This window comes from Leptinotarsa decemlineata, unplaced genomic scaffold, assembly GCF_025532065.1.
Source record: "Leptinotarsa decemlineata unplaced genomic scaffold, Ldec_3_MD MMD2_tig00026307_RagTag_RagTag, whole genome shotgun sequence".
In the NCBI taxonomy this organism is placed as follows: Eukaryota; Metazoa; Arthropoda; class Insecta; order Coleoptera; family Chrysomelidae; genus Leptinotarsa; species Leptinotarsa decemlineata.
In genome coordinates, this window is record NW_027412681.1 from 7,648,171 (window position 1) to 7,667,095 (window position 18,925).

At 35.5% G+C, this 18,925-nt stretch overlaps 1 protein-coding gene across 6 annotated transcripts in view; it reads left to right on the forward strand.

Moving 5' to 3' along the window:
* LOC111508063 (UDP-glucosyltransferase 2) overlaps positions 1-18,925 on the forward strand; it is a 52,927-nt gene that overhangs the window by 25,474 nt on the left and 8,528 nt on the right. For all 6 annotated transcript variants that reach the window (XM_074181349.1, XM_074181351.1, XM_074181348.1 and 3 more), the window contains 3 exons: positions 9,207-9,568; positions 10,671-10,893; positions 18,164-18,383. In XM_074181349.1, the coding sequence (XP_074037450.1) occupies positions 9,207-9,568; positions 10,671-10,893; positions 18,164-18,383 (805 nt within the window). The remainder of the gene's footprint in view (positions 1-9,206; positions 9,569-10,670; positions 10,894-18,163; positions 18,384-18,925) is intronic.

Consider the following 18,925-nt stretch of genomic DNA (forward strand, 5'->3'; position numbering starts at 1 on the left):
GAAATCCCTGAAAGAATCTGTAAAAAAACCGAAATTACATTGAATTAACATACAAGAAACAACCAAAAAAAATTAAAAAAATTGAATTATCAACACGAGCTGAAAATTAAAAAAAAATATTTACAAGAAATAAAAATAAAAAAATTAAACGATTCCAATCCAAGTTACTTCACGACGTTTCGATTGTTGGTATCCACAATCATCTTCGGGTGATGACTGGACTTTTTATTCCGAAATCCGACTATTTATAGGTCATTCGAGTGAGTTTACCCATCTCCTCTTTCCTCTCTCCCATCATATTTTCTGAAAAATTCAAGGCATTTTGCTGAACTACTAGGGGATATCAAAGTCATTGCACCAATTTGAAAATAATAACTGCAGTGGAATCCACCAGTTCCCTTATTGATCAGATCAAGGCAGAAGAATTCATATGGAAAATAAGAGAACAGCTAGATCGAGAACCAGTTCCAACATCTAACATCAGAAATGAAGAACGAAGAGCCCTGAATGGGCTACGTAGAGACAACATCATCATAAGGGGACCCTACTACATCAATTGAAAGAAAGTGTTAGACTTTGAAAAAAATACCAAGTCTATTTTTCGGAAAAAGAGAGATCATCGCTAACACCGCACCACACTTGTGTTGAATACCCAAAATCCACAAGCAGGATGTTCCGCTCAGACCGACCATCAGCTCCAGAGATTCAGCTACACATAATTGTCAAGATTTTTACTACCAATAATTAAACCCCTGCAAGAAAAAACAACATCTTTTGTGAAAAAGTCAAGACATTTTGTTGAACTACTAGGGGATATCGAAGTCAAAGAGCAGGATCAACTGATCAGTTTCGACGTGGAGAGCCTCTACACCAACGTTCCTGTATGATTTGAAGAAGCACTTCAAATCATATAGAAGAAGCTATCCGAAAATGGAGACCTGGAAGATAGAACAAACTTACCGATGCATGGAATTACTAGGATGCTATATAAGAAACTGTTACTTTCAACTGAAGGACAAATTCTTACGAAAGAAGAGGAACTGTCAATGGGATCGCCACTTTCACCGGTTATAGCCAATATATATATATATATATATATATATATATATATATATATATATATATATATATATATATATATATATATATATATGGAGTGGTTTAAAACTCTGACCATTGCAGAAGCCCACAGGAAGCCCCGCGTCTGATCGAGATACGTTGACGACATCTTCACCATGGGAATGCAGAACTGGACATTTTCCTGGAGCACATCAACAATGTAAGTCCTTCCATCACTTTCATATTGGAGATGGAAGTCCACAATAAATTGCCATTCTTAGACGTATCGGTGAAGAGGACCGACACTAAATGGGAAACAACTGTATATCGAAAACCCACTCACGCGGGACAGTATCTAAACCAGGAATCCAACCACCATCAATCGACTAAGAGAGGAATCATCAAGACTCTACTAGACCGTGCCTTCGAGCTCTGTAGTGCAAAGGAAGGTCTTGAAAAGGAACTAGGCCTTCAACAGAATGGTTACTCCAAAGTGATGGTGGAACAGGCTTTACCTAGAAGACATCAAGGCTCCACAAGAAAGAGAAACGCCCACAACCAGTACCTGTACTTTCTTACATCAGAGAATTGTCGGAAAGGATAAAAAGGATTGGGTCCAAGTATAACATCAGAACCTGTTTCAGATCTGGGAACACTATCCGTAGCAGCCTCACGAAAACCAGGCCACCAAACGCGTAAGGAGCCAAAAATATTTGTGATGTTAGGAAGACGGTATGTGTTGGTGACGTCAACGTTTCAATACATTCCGATACAAAATAGTCACATAACGGGAAAATGTCTATGGGTTTCATTCGTCATCAGTTAGGCAACCAAATTTCATTTTGCAGACAAGAAGGAGAGTTTTTTCAAAAAATTGATTCAATTTCTCTAGTTTGAGCGACACTATCGATGTAATTACCTCCAAAAATTTGTTTTATGCAATTGCCACTCTAATTTCCCTAACTCTGAGGCTTCATTGTGAGCTTTTGGCTGAACATGCTCCACCTGGGTGACAGAACTCTGGTCACGCCTTTCAGTGTCAAGAACCAAATCGAGCAGCTGCGTTTCCATAGTCACTGTCATACAGAGGAACTGCGCAAACAATCCTGTTAGGGAAATACTCCAAACTCGAAAGTCCACAGCCCCTCAGTTGTCAGGGGATTCGGGATGTAAACTCCTATAAAAGTGTATCGTTCTTTATGTCCTAATTAGCATAGCTCCTCTCAAGTCCATTAGAATAGAATGGGATCGAAAAAGCAAGCATGTTTGTGGCAGCTAAAAGTTCTGATACAAGATTTGTTGGAGTTTCTGCCGAAGGAAATATTTGTTTCGCCAGAAGCTGAAAACTCCACGACAAATATCGTATTGCTCTGATGGTCGGGAAGAACTACATCAAGCTTATTAGCTTTTATGGGTATAGAAGAAAACAGATAGTGCCAATAAATTCGACACTGTTCGTTCTCCAAAACGGATTCAATATCCCTCGGAGCGTAGGGCAACACCAATATCTCACCAATAACTCACACAGACAATCTTTTGAGTAGGTTATCTAAGGCCATTTATGCTATTAGACAAGTTAAAATTAATTAAGGTAGGGAAGCGGCTATTATGACATACCATTCACTATTTCATGATGTTATGACATATGGATTATTAAATTGGGGACACGCTATCTACTTACAACCTATTTTTTTACTCTAAAAAAGAGCAATTGTAAGTTTAAACAGATTGGAAAGTTGTAAGCCGTGGTTTGTACAGCTAGGTATTTTGACGTTACCTTCATCAGTCATATATTCTAACTTGGTATTCATAGAAAAAAATATCAGCAACTATCAGACACTTAGTGATAATCATAATTATAATACAAGAAATAGAGACAACCTGCTGATTCCACAACATAAATTAGCAAGTACTAGTCGCAATTATCTAGGAATGAGACTGTTCAATAAATTAACTATTGAAATGAAAGATACACACCTGGAAATATTAAAAAAGAAACTGAAGAGTATTCTGTTGAGGAAAGCTTACTACGAAGTAAATGATTTCGAATTGTCCTAAGTTAATTTGAATCACACTTCCTGTTATTTTTTCATTCTTTTGGTTTAATTTGTTTCAAATTATTACATAATACTCCTAACTCTTATTTATAAATATGACTTACAGATTTGTTAATAATATATATGGACCTTAATATGTTTATGTTTCACTTTTAAATTTTGTTTCATATGTCATCTGTTAGTGATCATGTTGTAATTTTATAATGTAAATAATTTATAATTTACAATTTTATATATGTGTATTTTATGTGACTTGTCCAGACACCATGGTGTACTTGTGACCAATAAAACAAATAAATAAATAAATAAATCTCGTTGATACCGTAAAAGTATTGTAGGTGGTAAAAAAGTACTACCAGGGCCGTGTTATATTGACGGATATAGGCTGGAACTGCATATACTGAACATGCTGACAGCTAAGGTCTCAGGCCCCTAGCGGCAGGTCCTGTTCCTTTTGTCAGGAACCTCTATACCCATCAAGCCAAATGAGTGGAGTGATCACTGCGACTTCTAAATGGGCCGTTTGCTAGACGGTTTCTAACTCGGAGACAGAGTTTGTATCTCCCCGTTGCTTGGGCAGAGAAATGCTCCAATTCCTCCTCTGAAAAAAACTGCTCTACCTCGTAGCTCAGCTTCAACAGCCATTAGTGGACTTTGCTACGAAAAAGCCACCTAACTTCCATATGAGAGTATAAGTTGACGTGTCTGTATTCCGTCAATTTCTTCACAAAGTGATTTGAAAAGTCTTCAATTGAGGGCTTTTGATTTTATGAAATAAATGATTTTCACAGCTTTGTCAATCTATATTTCAGATCTGTAGTTGAGCAAGATATTGTCTATGAGTACAGCAGTGCGTCCATGTTATATTGGCTGCCACCTCTTTGTCTATGTCAAGGCTGTCTATGTCAGCCTGACATAGATTACGCTCTATCAGTAGGTAGTCCATAACATTTCTTCAAGAAAATGTCATCTTCCATAAAGCATCCATTAATAGCGATAAATATGTTGGCTCCTGTTGTTGTAGATATATCGTTCAATTACAAGAAGTACGGCACATTTAGTCACATCTGTACTCTCATTGACTTGGATTGCACAGTACTTGCTGTTTTTATTCCTGTAATACCTGTTTTCTCAATGTCATCAGACATATCCAGGAATCTACGCGATTTAGTTGACCCTCGTCACCAATTCATTAATGTCTTTTGAGAAAGAAAGCTTGCTTCTAGAGTTCTTCATTTTGAGTTTCCTCTGACTTCAAGAGATTTTTCGTAACTGATTGTACTCGCCGAAGCACTACGATTTTTCCTTTGGAGTAGCCGTTTACTCAGTATGGTTATAGAGTTTTAGAGTGGAGTAAAAATTATAAAAGCGCAGAATCATTTCAGACGTGTTTGGAAAATTTGTTCACGAAGTCATGCTGCATGACTAGAACTTTTTGTCGGTACTTACATTTCTGAATGGAAATAAGTATTTTATTCATGAAGTTCCGCTATTGCACTTCTACGATGTTTCTACGAACACACTGGCAACACTTGGCAAACCCCTAGTGGTTCGCGTGCCCCAGGTTGAGAACCACTGGACTATAAGTTCACAAATATATACAGTGCATTTCTTTAATGCCCCCCCCCTTTATTTTTTGAACGGGTTAACTCAAAAAATAGAAATTTGGGATAATGAAATCAATGCATGAATACTTTATTTTGAAGTGAAATTGACAGATGATACTTTCAAGATCTGGAGAAAAAAACAACTGAAAGGGGGGAGCTTTTTAAAGCTCCTGACAAATGCTCCCTAGGATATAATGTCAATATTTTCAACTACTCCAAAATGGCGAAACTTTCAATAATTGCCTGAATACATTGACATTTAACAACATAATATGAGGTAATAAGCTTGGGGTCAGTTCAGAAGATGCTCGAAATGATTGCCTCGAACTTCTTGACATATGAACAGCCTATCCGATATTTCACGCCGAACATTTTCGAACACAGTAACGTCAATATCTTTACACATATTCATTATTCTCTGCCGTATATTTAAAATTGAAGCAGGTTCAGTTTCGTTCACCTTTTGCTTCAAATATCCCCATGAAAAAACCCAAAGGTGTCAAATCTGGCGAGCGGACTGGTCATTCTGTAGGACCTCGATGGCCAATCCAACGACCAGGAAAAGTAGTATCCAAATAGTTTGTTACTTGTCTGGAGTAATGTGGTGGTACTCCATTTTACTGAAATACAATAATCATATCAAATTCATTAGGATTCGCTTCGACAATTTCAATGATGAGAGGCTCAACAGTAGTTTCCAGCATATTCAAATACAGTTCTCCTGTTGAATTTTGATCAATGAATAGAGGTCCTACAATATGGTTTCCCAAACTTCCTGCCCAAACGTTAATTTTTTCTGGATATTGGGTATGTGTTTCCTGGAAAACGTGAGGGTTGGTGTCATACCTGGGCATACCTGGAGACTGGCTATAAATCAAATTATCTAAGAACAATTCGTTCAGGCCAGTCTCATCTCTCTACACAGTAGGTTAATGGACTGACACCTATCAGAAAACAACTACTCCCCTGGCTAATACCACGAAGGGCGTTGGATTATATCTGACATATGCTGTTGGCGATACAACTGCCGCAATAGATTTTCAATTATTGGAACACACTTGCACTTCTTAGATAATTTGAACGGCAATTTTGTCTGTGAACATTGCAGTTTAAAAAAATGTACATTTGTTACTAAAACAAATATTGCGGAGACAGGTAGGATGCCTTGCAATGGTTTCCGTCATGATTTCTAGAAATAGAGGAATATTTCTAGAAATATCGATATTAATGTGTTTAGTTAACTAGTTTAGTGATACACTAATTTTTCTGAGATAAGGTTGATTGGGTAACTCGATAAATTTTTTCTTAAAAAAAAAGTGTTTTCTTGCCGACGTTTCGAATTTAATAAAATTATTCTCCGGGACATGATTTTCAACGTTTTTCCATACTTGTTATGTATCAATTCCTATTTTTTGTTGAGCATTACGGTATATTCATGGTAAACGAATAATTGAAACCTCGCCGAGAAAATGATATTCGCCTAACACTGCATTCTCCATTCCAATGATTACCAACTGCAAAAAATTGCATGTCATTGATTATCATTAGTTTTTCTTCATACTTTATCAGTCATAATGCTGGCTCCGTGTATTTACGCCTCGTTACCCATGATAATGCAGTAGGTTTTCCAACCAATTATTTTTCAAAGTTTAATCAGTCATCAACTTGAGTTTGGTGAAAATGAATAAGATATTTGTGTGCTTAACGGTATTGGCTCAATTCAGCGTTGGTTATAGAATTTTGGGATTTTTTCCTATTCCGTCATTGAGCGGACAGATAATTCTTCAACCGATTTGGAAGGAGCTCGCAGTAAAGGGTCATGAAGTGATTGTAATAACACCAAACATACTGAATGAATCCGGTTTGAGAACCCTCAGAGAAATAGATGTGGAAATCGTTTACGAATTATGGAAAAAGTTGGACATAACTAGTAAAGTTAAATCACCAAATTTCATAATGAGTTCCATCTTCAAAATATTCACTTGTTATCTGGATATTCTTGATTACGAGTTAGAACAAGAAGAATTTGAAGAATTATGATGGAAACTATTTCGATGTAGTGCTTGTACAAACAAGTTACATCAATCACTTGGTGTATGGTTTTGGAGCAAAATTTCATGCTCCAGTCATTGGTGAGTAACCGCAATCCTTTCAAATAACAGACCAGGTTATAATCGAAGCAAATCACGAATGCACATGTGGAATGTCTCAGGGATCGAAGAACACCAATGAAGTTGTGAAACGGCTGTTGTTTTCACATTCATTTTTCGAATAAGAAGAAACTTTCAATACAAGCTGTAACCTTTTTATTTGCTGTTTTTTGGGTGTCAACAGTATCGACCACGAGTCAGCATGATTAAAAAATACTTTCGAAATGAGGGACAAGGCCTCACGGAGATCTGTATCTGTAGGGTAGGGAGGCTGAGTCTAGGCCCACAGCACTTAGGCCACTTGTGACCCATTTTACATTATCCCGAGGAGTCGCCTCCTAAGTCATCGTCCATCCTGCCCTTTCCAGGACTCGCCGAACACAAACTCTCTTATTAATGATAACTCCGGAAACTCGCATAAGACATGCCTGACAGTTTTTTCTTTCTGTTCACACATCCTGCATAGAGGTGTGTCTACTAGCGCCATAATATGGAGGTATTTTCTTAGTTGACAGTGGCCAGTCAGAAATCCTACTGTTGAGCGTTGGTTTTTCCTGGTCATCGCCAGATATTTCTTCGGAGCCAGCTTCCCAGGGTCGTCCAGGGTGATCCTGGCAAGACTGCATCTTTCAATTCTATCCCATCTCTTTAGGGATTGAGCATGGGTGTGACATGTGGCAAGTTCCGCAATTGTCGAAGTCATCAGGCCGTAGATGTCACTGGGTCCTAATTTTCTTAGTCCAGCCGCTTCCTGGACTGAGGTGTCAGCACTGCGATTACCTTCACTCCTGTCGTGTCCTTTCACCCACCTCAGGGTAATGTTATTGTTTACCGAGGCTTTGGCTACATTTTGATGGGACTCTAGTACTAGCCCTGAGATAACACGTTGTCTGTTCAAAGTTTATAGGGCGTGTCTACTATGAGTGTAGGTTGTTATGTTTCTGCCAGAAATTCCTTTCCTGGTTATTTCTTTTGTGGCGATTGAGATACCAGCCAGTTCTGTGTTTATTTGTGCAATCGTAACATGGTCTGTTTGAAGGTGATTCATCACGTAATCATCATCATCACGTAACATGGTCATCAACGCAACCTCCTTAACGTACAGGTACAGAGGAGTCGGACCACCTCACGGAGATATAAACGAAACAAATGTCCAGTTTCATAATGATATGCGGAACTATGTTAAAATAATGATGTCAAACGCATATTTCACATATGAATTGCAGAATAGTAATTCCAAGTTGTGAAAAACGCTAAAATTGAATATCACAATAACAAAAACGGATCAATCTACCAAATAATTCGAAGAATGTTGGCGATAAAAATGAGTTGTTCATCAATTCAGTTCCAAGTTTGGAGCTGATTCATTTTGACAGAAAATGGTTCAACAAACTGAAACCGGTCGTGACAAATGAAAAACTCAGTAGACTTCAGACGAAAGTTATTTTCTTCATCCTATAGTCAATATGGAATTCTACAAAATGAATAGGTCATCAATCGAATGAAAAATGAAAAGAAACGAAACGAAACGAAACGGAAAGAGACGAAGCGAAACGAAACGCAATGAGAAGAAACGAAACGAATCGGATGGAAATGAAAGAAAAGGAAAGCAAACGGAAATAATCGAAACGAAACGAAAGGAAAAGAAAAGGAAAGAGGCGACACGAAACGGAAGAAAACAAAACGAAATGAAAGCAAATAAAACGGAATGAAATGAAAAGAAACTAAAAGAGACGAAAGCAAACCAAAAGAAAGCAAAAGAAACGGAACGAAATAAAAAGAGACGAAACGAAATGAAAAAAAAAGAAATGGAAGAAAACGAAAAGAAACGAAAGCAAACGAAATGAAAGAAAAGGAAACGAAACGAAAGAAAATGAAACCAAACGAAATGGAAGGAATAGAAAGGAAAGGAAACCAAACGAAACAAAATGAAATGAAAGGAAACAAAGGGAATCGAAAAGAGACGAAACGAAACAAAACGGAAGAAAACAAAACTGAAAGAGACGACAAGAAACGAAAAGAACGTAACAGATGAAGTCAGAAGGAAATGAAAACAAACGAAAGGGATTGAAATGGAATGGAAAAAAACGATACGAAAAGGGGCGGAAGCAAACGAAACGAAACCAAAAGAAACGATACGAAAGGAAACGAAAAGGAATGAAATCTCTATAGTTCTTGGGGAACATGCAGAAGACTCTGGACTTCGAAGTATCCTTGGGAAATTTTAACTGTAGATCAATTGTACTTTATTCCTTAATTTTCACTATCAACTTTTTTCTAGTATAATATCATTTCAAATTAATGGATTCCAGTAAAAACATCATTTATTTCAGGAATATCTTCCATGGATTTGTACCTTCATGCCCATGATGCGGTAGGAAATCCAACCCATCCACTGGTAGCTCCAGATATCATGCTTAATCTCCACGGAAAATTGGGTTTCTTTGATAAGATATCTAGCGTACTCCACAACATACTATACAGAATTCTATATTACTGGTACGCCCTTCCAATGGCAGACAAGGTAGCCAGGAAACATTTTGGGGAGAATATTCCTTACTTGGGAGACGTGGAAAAGAATATGAGCCTTATTCTGACAACAGTCAATCCAATCATTCATCCTATCAGGCCTAACGTTCCAAATATGATTGAGATTAACCAGATTCACATCAGAGAAAAGAAGCCACTACCAAAGGTGAGTCAGCTCCAATATTATCCTGCGGAGTTATTCTGATAAAAATCTGAAGAAACGGCTATAGGTTTTCATACATGAACGATTATAGGTTCAAGCAAAAACGGCTGAAGACGTTTATTATGTATTTATCAATTAAACTGCTAGAGGTTTTTATTTATGCATAAACGGTTATATGTTCATGCAAAAACGGCTAAAGGCGTTTGGTTGTGTATTTACTTATTTATTTATTCATCTACACTGCCATAAGGGATTTATTTCTAATCCCATTCTGCGGGGTAATTCTGCTAAAAAGCTGCAAAAACTGCTGAAGGTTTTTCTTTATGCAAACACAGCTATATGTTCATGCAAGAAACGGCTACAGATTTATGCATAGTTTGAGTCAAACGGTTATAATTTGTGGTAAACGGCTATAGTTCACGTAAAAACGGTTATAGGCTTTTATTCAGTGCATTTCTTTAATGTCCCCCCTTTTATTTTTCGAACGGGTCAACTCAAAAAATTGAAATTTAGGGTAATGGAATTAATGCCTAAATACTTTATTTTGAAGCAGAATTGACAGATAAAACTTTCAAGACGACGACTGTCGTCAATGTCAAAGAAAGAAAGAACTCGCAGGTTGTAAGAAATTTCAGGTCTCTTTCTAGATTTGATAAGGTGTATCTACCCAATGAATGAACAACTTGAGTTTGACTTTTACCTATCAATCATGAACAGTTCCGAAGAGCTTCATTCAATGTGTAGAATCGAAGCTCCAATACGTCCCCAGGAAATGAATTGATTCGTCCGAGAGAAATCGATATTTTTGATGTTTGCTCAAAAAATTGAAATTAAATTTCAACGTTCCAAAACCTCAGGATCTGAAAAATGTCTGCCAGGAAACAACTACTTATCCTTCACATTTGTGCTTTTAATAGAGGAAAACCACATTTGCATATCGGTTTCCTTTCGGAATATTATTTCCATATTTCATCCAAAATATTCATTTCCATGGCAAATTTTCGTAACTCGAATTCAAAAATTGTCTCAAGAGATAGGCAAAATATAAACATTTGTAATACTTTGACTGAGGGTACATCAAACTAGTTTTATGTTAAAATTACAGGACCTCCAAGATTATTTGGATTCTGCACCCGAAGGGGTCGTCTACTTCAGTCTTGGTTCAAACGTCAAGAGTGCGAATATTTCTTCCGAAATAAGAAACATCATTATTGAAGCTTTATCAGAACTTCCCTATAAAGTTCTGTGGAAGTGGGAAACAGATTATTTACCAAATCAACCCTATAATGTTCTCACTAGGAAGTGGATACCCCAGCAAGATGTTTTGGGTGAGTTGATAAGTTTCATTGATACACGAAGTGTTACAAAAAGCTCGCTGGAATTACGCGTTTTGGCTTCACTAATGGATTCAGAACGATAGTACTTCATCATAATTTCCAAAGCATCCAGTGAATTTCGTATAGCACTCGCGTTGGAATGCATTTTCAGTATGGTATGTGGTAGCTGACTTTTCTTTTCTCCAAATCTCTGAAAAAGCCACATGGGTTTCTTTCGTTTTTTCCGGTTCAATTATTTTCATTTCAACAATCTTGATTTATATCCTACTTTGTATGGGGGGTGAAATTTCGAAAGAAGGGTAGAAGATGTCGCATATGACGGAATATGTCCGTCTATTTTCAATTCAAGAGTAAATAAGCCATAAACTGACTTTGTTGAATGCAACATATTCCATTTGTGTTCGAAAATCATATTACAGGTCCTTCGTTGGATATCTATCACATTTTTTTATTCGTATAACTAAAATTGCAAAAAACTTATGACAAACACGAAGCATGTTTTGAAAAATTTCAACAATTTGTATTTCGAAAACGGATGATTTTTAGAAGAATATTTTATAGGAAAGACTTGTTTATTTTGACTAGATCCACCACTTACTTAGTTTTTGTAATGTTCTCAACAACTTCACTCAGCGCCTTTCTCTTAGCGAAAATTGTACCAAAATTTGACTGTCAAAAATTCGAAATAAATAATCACAGTGTCCGCAGCGCCCTCTAGATGTTATATAGTAATTAATACGAAATTATAATTTCCCATGATGAAGCAACCCCGGAGACCAAATTTAGTGTAAATAACTGATTTTTTGAAAAAGTTATTTTTAAAAAACGAACAATAAAATTCACCCTTTATCTCCGAAATGAAGCATTTCCGGACACAAGCTTATATAAATTTTTCTTCTTGAAATTGTCTCTGGAATACGTCACTCGAATATTTCTACGTACTTCTGTTAAACCCTGTATATTAGTGCGAACCAGTGTATATAATAATAATCGTATCTGTTGTTTTCCAGGATTACAAAGCTAGTTGCTGAACAAAAGGCGTAGTTCAAATCAGCACAAGTGCTACTGAGTTGTATATAAATATATACACTATATATATATATATATATATATATATATATATATATATATATAGTGTGACCCATTTAAAATGGAACCACCCCTGTAGAATGTGCATTTTTTAATCAATCTCAATTTTTTTTTATTGAAATATTAAACATGAAAAACTGTATCTTGACACTAACTTTCACAATTTTAGTTTCATTTCCAAGGCACTCTATGGTTTTTTTTGTTTGTCAAAAACGGAAAAAGTTTATTAGGCAATTTTTGTTTTCAAATTTGACTACACCACTGGATTCGTAGTCGTTATAAATCAAAACTGTCAAATTTTCATTAAAAACTATTTGTTAACAACGAAGTTACAACAACTTCAATTTTGGAAACAAAGTATTTGTTTGTAATTTTTATTCAGATTATAGACATATTTGAGATCTGACAACACTGTCATCACCAAGTAGAACACCAGTGAATTTGTACAGTGAAAATCCGAAGTCAACAGCTCAATGCGTTCTACAGTTATAACTCCTGAAAATATGGTAATGTGAGAGATTTGTGGTGCAAGCGTTTTGTAATAAAAATCTGACTACGTCACTGGATTTGTGGATAATATTCCCTTAAAATCATTCATTTGAGTGTAGGTTACGAGAAGTGTATTCTAGAATAACAGAAAATTAAAAATTCATTTTCAAGTTATGCAGTACTTAGTACATTCTTCCGCATAGCCGCTAAAATCAAATTGATTTAAAGCATGGAAATCATTTATTCAATAATAAAACAGAGAGCAGGACAAAAATTGTTTCCTGTGAATTCTTCATAACTCAGCTGAAATAATCTTTTAGAGGAGATATCAATAATTTGAGGAAGCTGAACTCATTATGCAAAGGTTTTATAATAAATCAACAGTAGGCTGTGATTTTGACAGTTAATCATAAATAAAATAATAGTTGTTAGTTACGTGCATTTAATAATGGCTTTGCAATTATCATTAGAAGAAAGAATTGAAATTGTGAGAATTTCTGGGGACAATTATCATAGTGAAAGAGAAGCAGCTAGGATATTTAATCACAGACATCCAAATCGACTTCCCATTGACAGAAGCACCGTCAGTAAAATTAACAAAACATTTAAAGAAACCGGTGCAGTCAGCAAACATATTTTAAAAAATAATCACCGAAGAAGAAATTTAAACGAAGGTGCTGTTTTAGATTATTTTAGAAACCACCCAAACAGAAGTTTACGAGTCGCCAGTTTGGATTTAAACTTACCGAGAGAGACTATTCGACGATGTCTTAAACAAAACAAAATGAGAGCATTTAAACCTAAATTTCTTCACTCTTTAAAGGCAGGTGATGAAGTGAAACGTATGGAATTTTGTTTGTGGGCACAAGGCGAGTACCTGAATACAAGAAATTTTTTAAACTGCATAATGTTTAGTGATGAAGCTTCTTTCAGCACCAATGGGGTAGTTTCATCGCAAAATGCTCGGTATTGGGCTACGGAAAATCCGCACTGGATCATAAATTGTAAAAGTCAATATTCCGAAAAAGTTTGGTGTGGTATAGTACAAAATAGAATAATAGGTCCATATTTTTTTGATGGAAACATAAACGGGCAAAATTTTTTGGAATTTCTAAATAACCAATTATCGGACGAAATAGATGAAATACCTCTTGCGGAACAAGTAAATTTATATTTTCAGCTCGACGGCTGTTCCGTGCACAATTCGAGGATTGTTAAAGAGTGGCTAAATAACCAGTTTCCAAATCATTGGATAGGACGAGGTAGTGACTTAATTGAATGGCCACCTAGATCGCCTGATCTAACAATATTAGACTTTTTTCTGTGGGGTATTCTGACACAAAAAATATACAGAACAAGACCAACGAATCGAGCTGAACTCATGCAAAGGATACGACAAGCTTGTGCCGAAATTACAGTTCAACAAATAAGAAATAGTGTAAACAATATTCGGAAGAGATACGATAAATGTATTGAACTTAATGGAGGTTTGGTAGAAGCCACAAAAATTTGAATGTTTAGTTTTAAATCAATGTTTATTTTAGTATCAGTTTTTTCTTAATGGCAATTAATTGTTGAATAAATACTTTGAAACTTGTTTGTATACATTTTATTTTCATCAGCTATAGAAGAAGGTAGAGTAAGTTCAGAATCTCATAAAATGTGATTTTCCAGGTGCGCTGTTACAGAAGTACTATTATTTATTATTGGGAAACTTCCAAAAAGTTTACAAGTATGACCATTAATACTTCAAGATTCTATCAAGATTTGGTAAAAGCGCAATTGGGAGATCCCATGACATGAGATTCTGAACTTGGTCTACTACTGCGTAACTTGAAAATGAACTTTTAATTTTCTGTTATTCAATTATTCAATTTTTATTTTAATTTTCACTTCTCGTAACCTACACTCAAATGAATGATTTTAAGGGAATATTATCCACAAATCCAGTGGCGTAGTCAGATTTTTATTACAAAACGCTTGCACCACAAATCTCTCACATATTTTCAGGAGTTATAACTGTAGAACGCATTGAGCTGTTGACTTCGGATTTTCACTGTACAAATTCACTGGTGTTCTACTTGGTGATGACAGTGTTGTCAGATCTCAAATATGTCTATAATCTGAATAAAAATTACAAACAAATACTTTGTTTCCAAAATTGAAGTTGTTGAAACTTCGTTGTTAACAAATATTTTTTAATGAAAATTTGACAGTTTTGATTTATAACGACTACGAATCCAGTGGTGTAGTCAAATTTGAAAACAAAAATTGCCTAATAAACTTTTGCCGTTTTTGACAAACAAAAAAAACCATAGAGTGCCTTGGAAATGAAACTAAAATTGTGAAAGTTAGTGTCGAAATACAGTTTTTCATGCTTAATATTTCAATAAAAAAAAATTGAGATTGATTGAAAAATGCACATTCTACAGGGGTGGTTCCATTTTAAATGGGTCACACTGTATATATATATATATATATATATATATATATATATATATATATATATATATATATATATATATATGAATATATTATTTATATATTCATATATAATTAGTGACTGGATTAACTATAAATCGATTTAATTCGTGAGGGCTGTTACAAAGAAAACTCTTTGTTATATGTCAAGCTTTCGGTATATTTCACACCTTCGTCAGGACAACTACAATAATAAGATTATATATCTTGTAAAAAATATATAAATATGGAGAACTTACTAACGTGAGAATAAAATATAAAATGGTTCAAAAACAGATAGAAAAACATTAATAAATGTAACAGCCCAGCTATTGACTGCAACCTCACGAATTAAAGAGATATATATATATATATATACATATATATATATATATATATATATATATATATATATATATATATATATATATATATATATATATATCGGGTAAGTCTGAATTGGTTTTTCTTTTTTTCGGCGCCGGCGGTTCAAGAGTTAAATCAATTGATTCGAAAATATTATTAAAAAATGTATCGTTATTTCTAAAATTCATCAAAATTTCTGTTAAATTGTTTAACCGTTGTTTTGAGTAATTAATATCTGTTGATTTATTTTGAAGAATAGAAAAAACAACATCGGTATGTTCAAATATTAATTTGAATATTTATAACAAGAAACAAAACTTGTGATCATTTAAAATATATTTGAAACCTCTCGCCTCCTTAAGACTTTGGTCGTCGGTTTTAAGAAAGTCAATGTGTAGGATAAATTTGTTTGAATACACTGAAATTACTGCTGTAGATTTAGAATTCCAACGCGTAGCAGCAAAAGTTGGCATTCGGTTACCACATATTTCATTTGAAACATGGCTTCTTTTGGTGGATTTTGAAAGGAATGCCGAAAATCCAGACAAACTTGAAAAAAAATCTTTTATGCTGTTGCAAGCTTTGCTTAATACTAAATTTACGGCATGGGCATAACAATGCGTAAAAAGTGCATGAGGAGCTATGGACTTTATTTTAGTTTGGAAACCATTTAAATGGCCGGCCATGACCGCAGCCCCATCATAGGTTTGCGCTATTAACTTTTGCCTAAAATTATAGGTGTCACACATACGAATTGAAAAATTAAACAAATGATCAGCTGTGCGCCCAGATGAAACATCATGAAAACCCATAAAACGTTCTACCACATTACCATCTCTGACATATCTAAAAACGATTGAAAGTTGTAATGTACACGTAATATCGGTAGTTTAAACATTTTCCCATGCAAAAAAAAGAAACAGTTTCAATCTCCTTGCTTATATTTTTTATTATCGTCCAACTTAACCATAATACCTAAATGGAAAAAAACTTACCGAAAAGTGAAAACCTGAGAACACCTTGAAATTGAAAGAGAACACTTTGAAAACACATTAAACATATTACCAAAAAGCAGTGCTATAATACAATACTGCTTGTTTTATACACAAATAACAAATATTATCAAGAAAACCTAAAACGATTCACCGAAATATTTTTCAGTCCCGGTCTGTCACCGCGTCCCGTCCGAATAATTAAATAAAAAACAAACGCAGTCGTACACTAACGGAGACCAACTGGAGGCTAGCCTCCTCTAACGCTATAATTTCTGCAACTGAAATAACAAATCGGGACGTATGGCGCTGGTTGGATCGATCTCGCGGAGCTTGTGTTTTTTAAAGCGGTCGGAGGCTTGGCCCCCTTGCAACGTATGGCATTCATTATTTCGAGTTGATGGTTTCTTCGTTATTCGTTCATGGGCGGTGCATTGATGCAGGATACAGTGTGGTATGTACTACGTAGTGAGTGATAGTGTTTTTTCGGGCATATTATGTATTCATATCAAAAATTAATGGTAAAGTAATTATACCCAAGCATTTTCAGAAAAAAATAATCATAATTATTTGTCAATATCTTTTAATTTATTGCGATGAGGCTAAGTTTCCCTTGCCTCCTCTGACGAGCCGCCGCTGATTGGAGCATAATGGAAATTGAGGAATGAATATATTTTTTTTGAGAAAGATGAAATTTCACTTAATTTTCTGGACATACCTCGTATATAATATTTATGAAATGACAGAACATTTTTTCACCACACTTAATCTTTGAAACTGAGAATGAGAAGTTATTGTTTCAAAATCTCATCTCGTTTTCATGCAAAAAATATGTATTCATGCATAAAAAACAATCAATGCTTCTGCTAACATTTCACGAATGTATTTTCCGCTTTTTCAGAGTTTGGGAGTGAACAATAATACGTATATGTATATATCTCCAGTGTTTGTATTTGTTCCTGCACAGTAATAATATTCATGAAAAAACATAAGGAAATGAGAAATATTAACTCAACAGTGAAACCAAGGCATTATTTTCTGTTACTTCAAACTCTATGATGCATTTATATCACGCAAATACTTATTTGTTACGTACCTACAGTCCTTTGTCCAAGTTCTATAGAAGCAAAAATGTATCAACTAGACTTTAGAGAAGATTAGAAGTATATTTGATGTACATAATGACGGTTGAAAATGAAATTCCTTACTTCGATTCAAAAGTCTCATTTAACGTCCCTTACAATACCCTCATATTTCAGGTTAGGTTAGGTCCAAAGTGAGTGGGTCTATTCAACCCTCCACCGCAACCCGCAAGAGTTTATTGTGGCTCACACCTATTCAGAGTTCGGCTCTGCCTCCCAGTGGGGCAGGCACAAAATATGTGCTCTGCTGTTTCATCATTTGCCAAACTGTATTCCGACTGTCCCTGCATATGATGATTCAAATGAGAGTGACCTGTGAGAAGGTCTGTTAGAAATCGTAGTTCATCCCTACTGTAGTCCAACAACTGTTTGGTATCAAGCTTCGAAGGGTAAATAAACGCCTTGGAGTGAGCCAATCCTGGAAGATTCTGCCAGAGGTCCATACATCTTTTTGCTATCCAGGTGTTCAATGTTTGTTTGGCAAAGCCTAAAGCGATGCCAATGACAGGTTCTGGTCCGATGAAGTTGCTTGCAGCTCCCTCCTTTGCAAGGGAGTCAGCAGCATCATTGCCTTTCAGGCCAGAGACAATATGTTAACTCTTCCTATCGAGGAGAGTCGTTTTTGCCAATTTGCTACCAATTTAGACGTTGCTCGGTAGGAGCCAAGAGCTTCCAACGCCGCTTGACTGTCCGAAAATTTTTTTATTGACATGTGTATTTCAGGTCACCCAAACATAAAAGTTTTCATCACCCAAGGAGGTCTGCAGTCGATCGAAGAAGCCATATGTAACGAAGTTCCGATGGTTGGTTTACCTTACATCACCGATCAACCGTACAACGTTAGGAAGCTTGAGGAATTTGGCATCGCAATAGGGTTAAACCCAGGGACTATGACGAAGGATCAGTTCAAAAGAGCTATTTTAGAAGTTGCGGGAAATAAAAAGTAAGTAATAGGTTGATAATTTCATCAGAACTTGATCAATGGCTTAACGTTTCAAACCATTCATCTGTTGTCGGAGTACAGATAGATCATGAACGTTCGAGATATAGAGTTTTTCAGTTGGACTTTGAACCTCAATCGATGAATTGTATGACCAGTTGTATCATTCGCAAGGCGAATGTTAGGTGTTTGGTGCAAGATTATTATGTGTTATGTAAGATTCAGTCAGTTCGATTTTCTCAGAGAGGTATTTTTAGTAAGGTAACGCTACAACGGTTCATTAATTTCATGAGTCTTCTTTCTCAAACCAATGTGTCATGTGATAGTATTGGTATATTCTTTTGAAATCCATCTTTGTATGAACTAGTTTTTAGTTGAAACTATAAATGATACTTTCGTTCGAAATTATGTCGACTCAAAGTACCGTTCGAAGTGAATTTGATTTCCCCAATTTCAGCTTCATTAGGTGTGAATTGATTGAGAATCAGCCATTTATTGATATTCTGCAAAATTGTCGCTTATTTTACACTCAAATTCATTAAAGT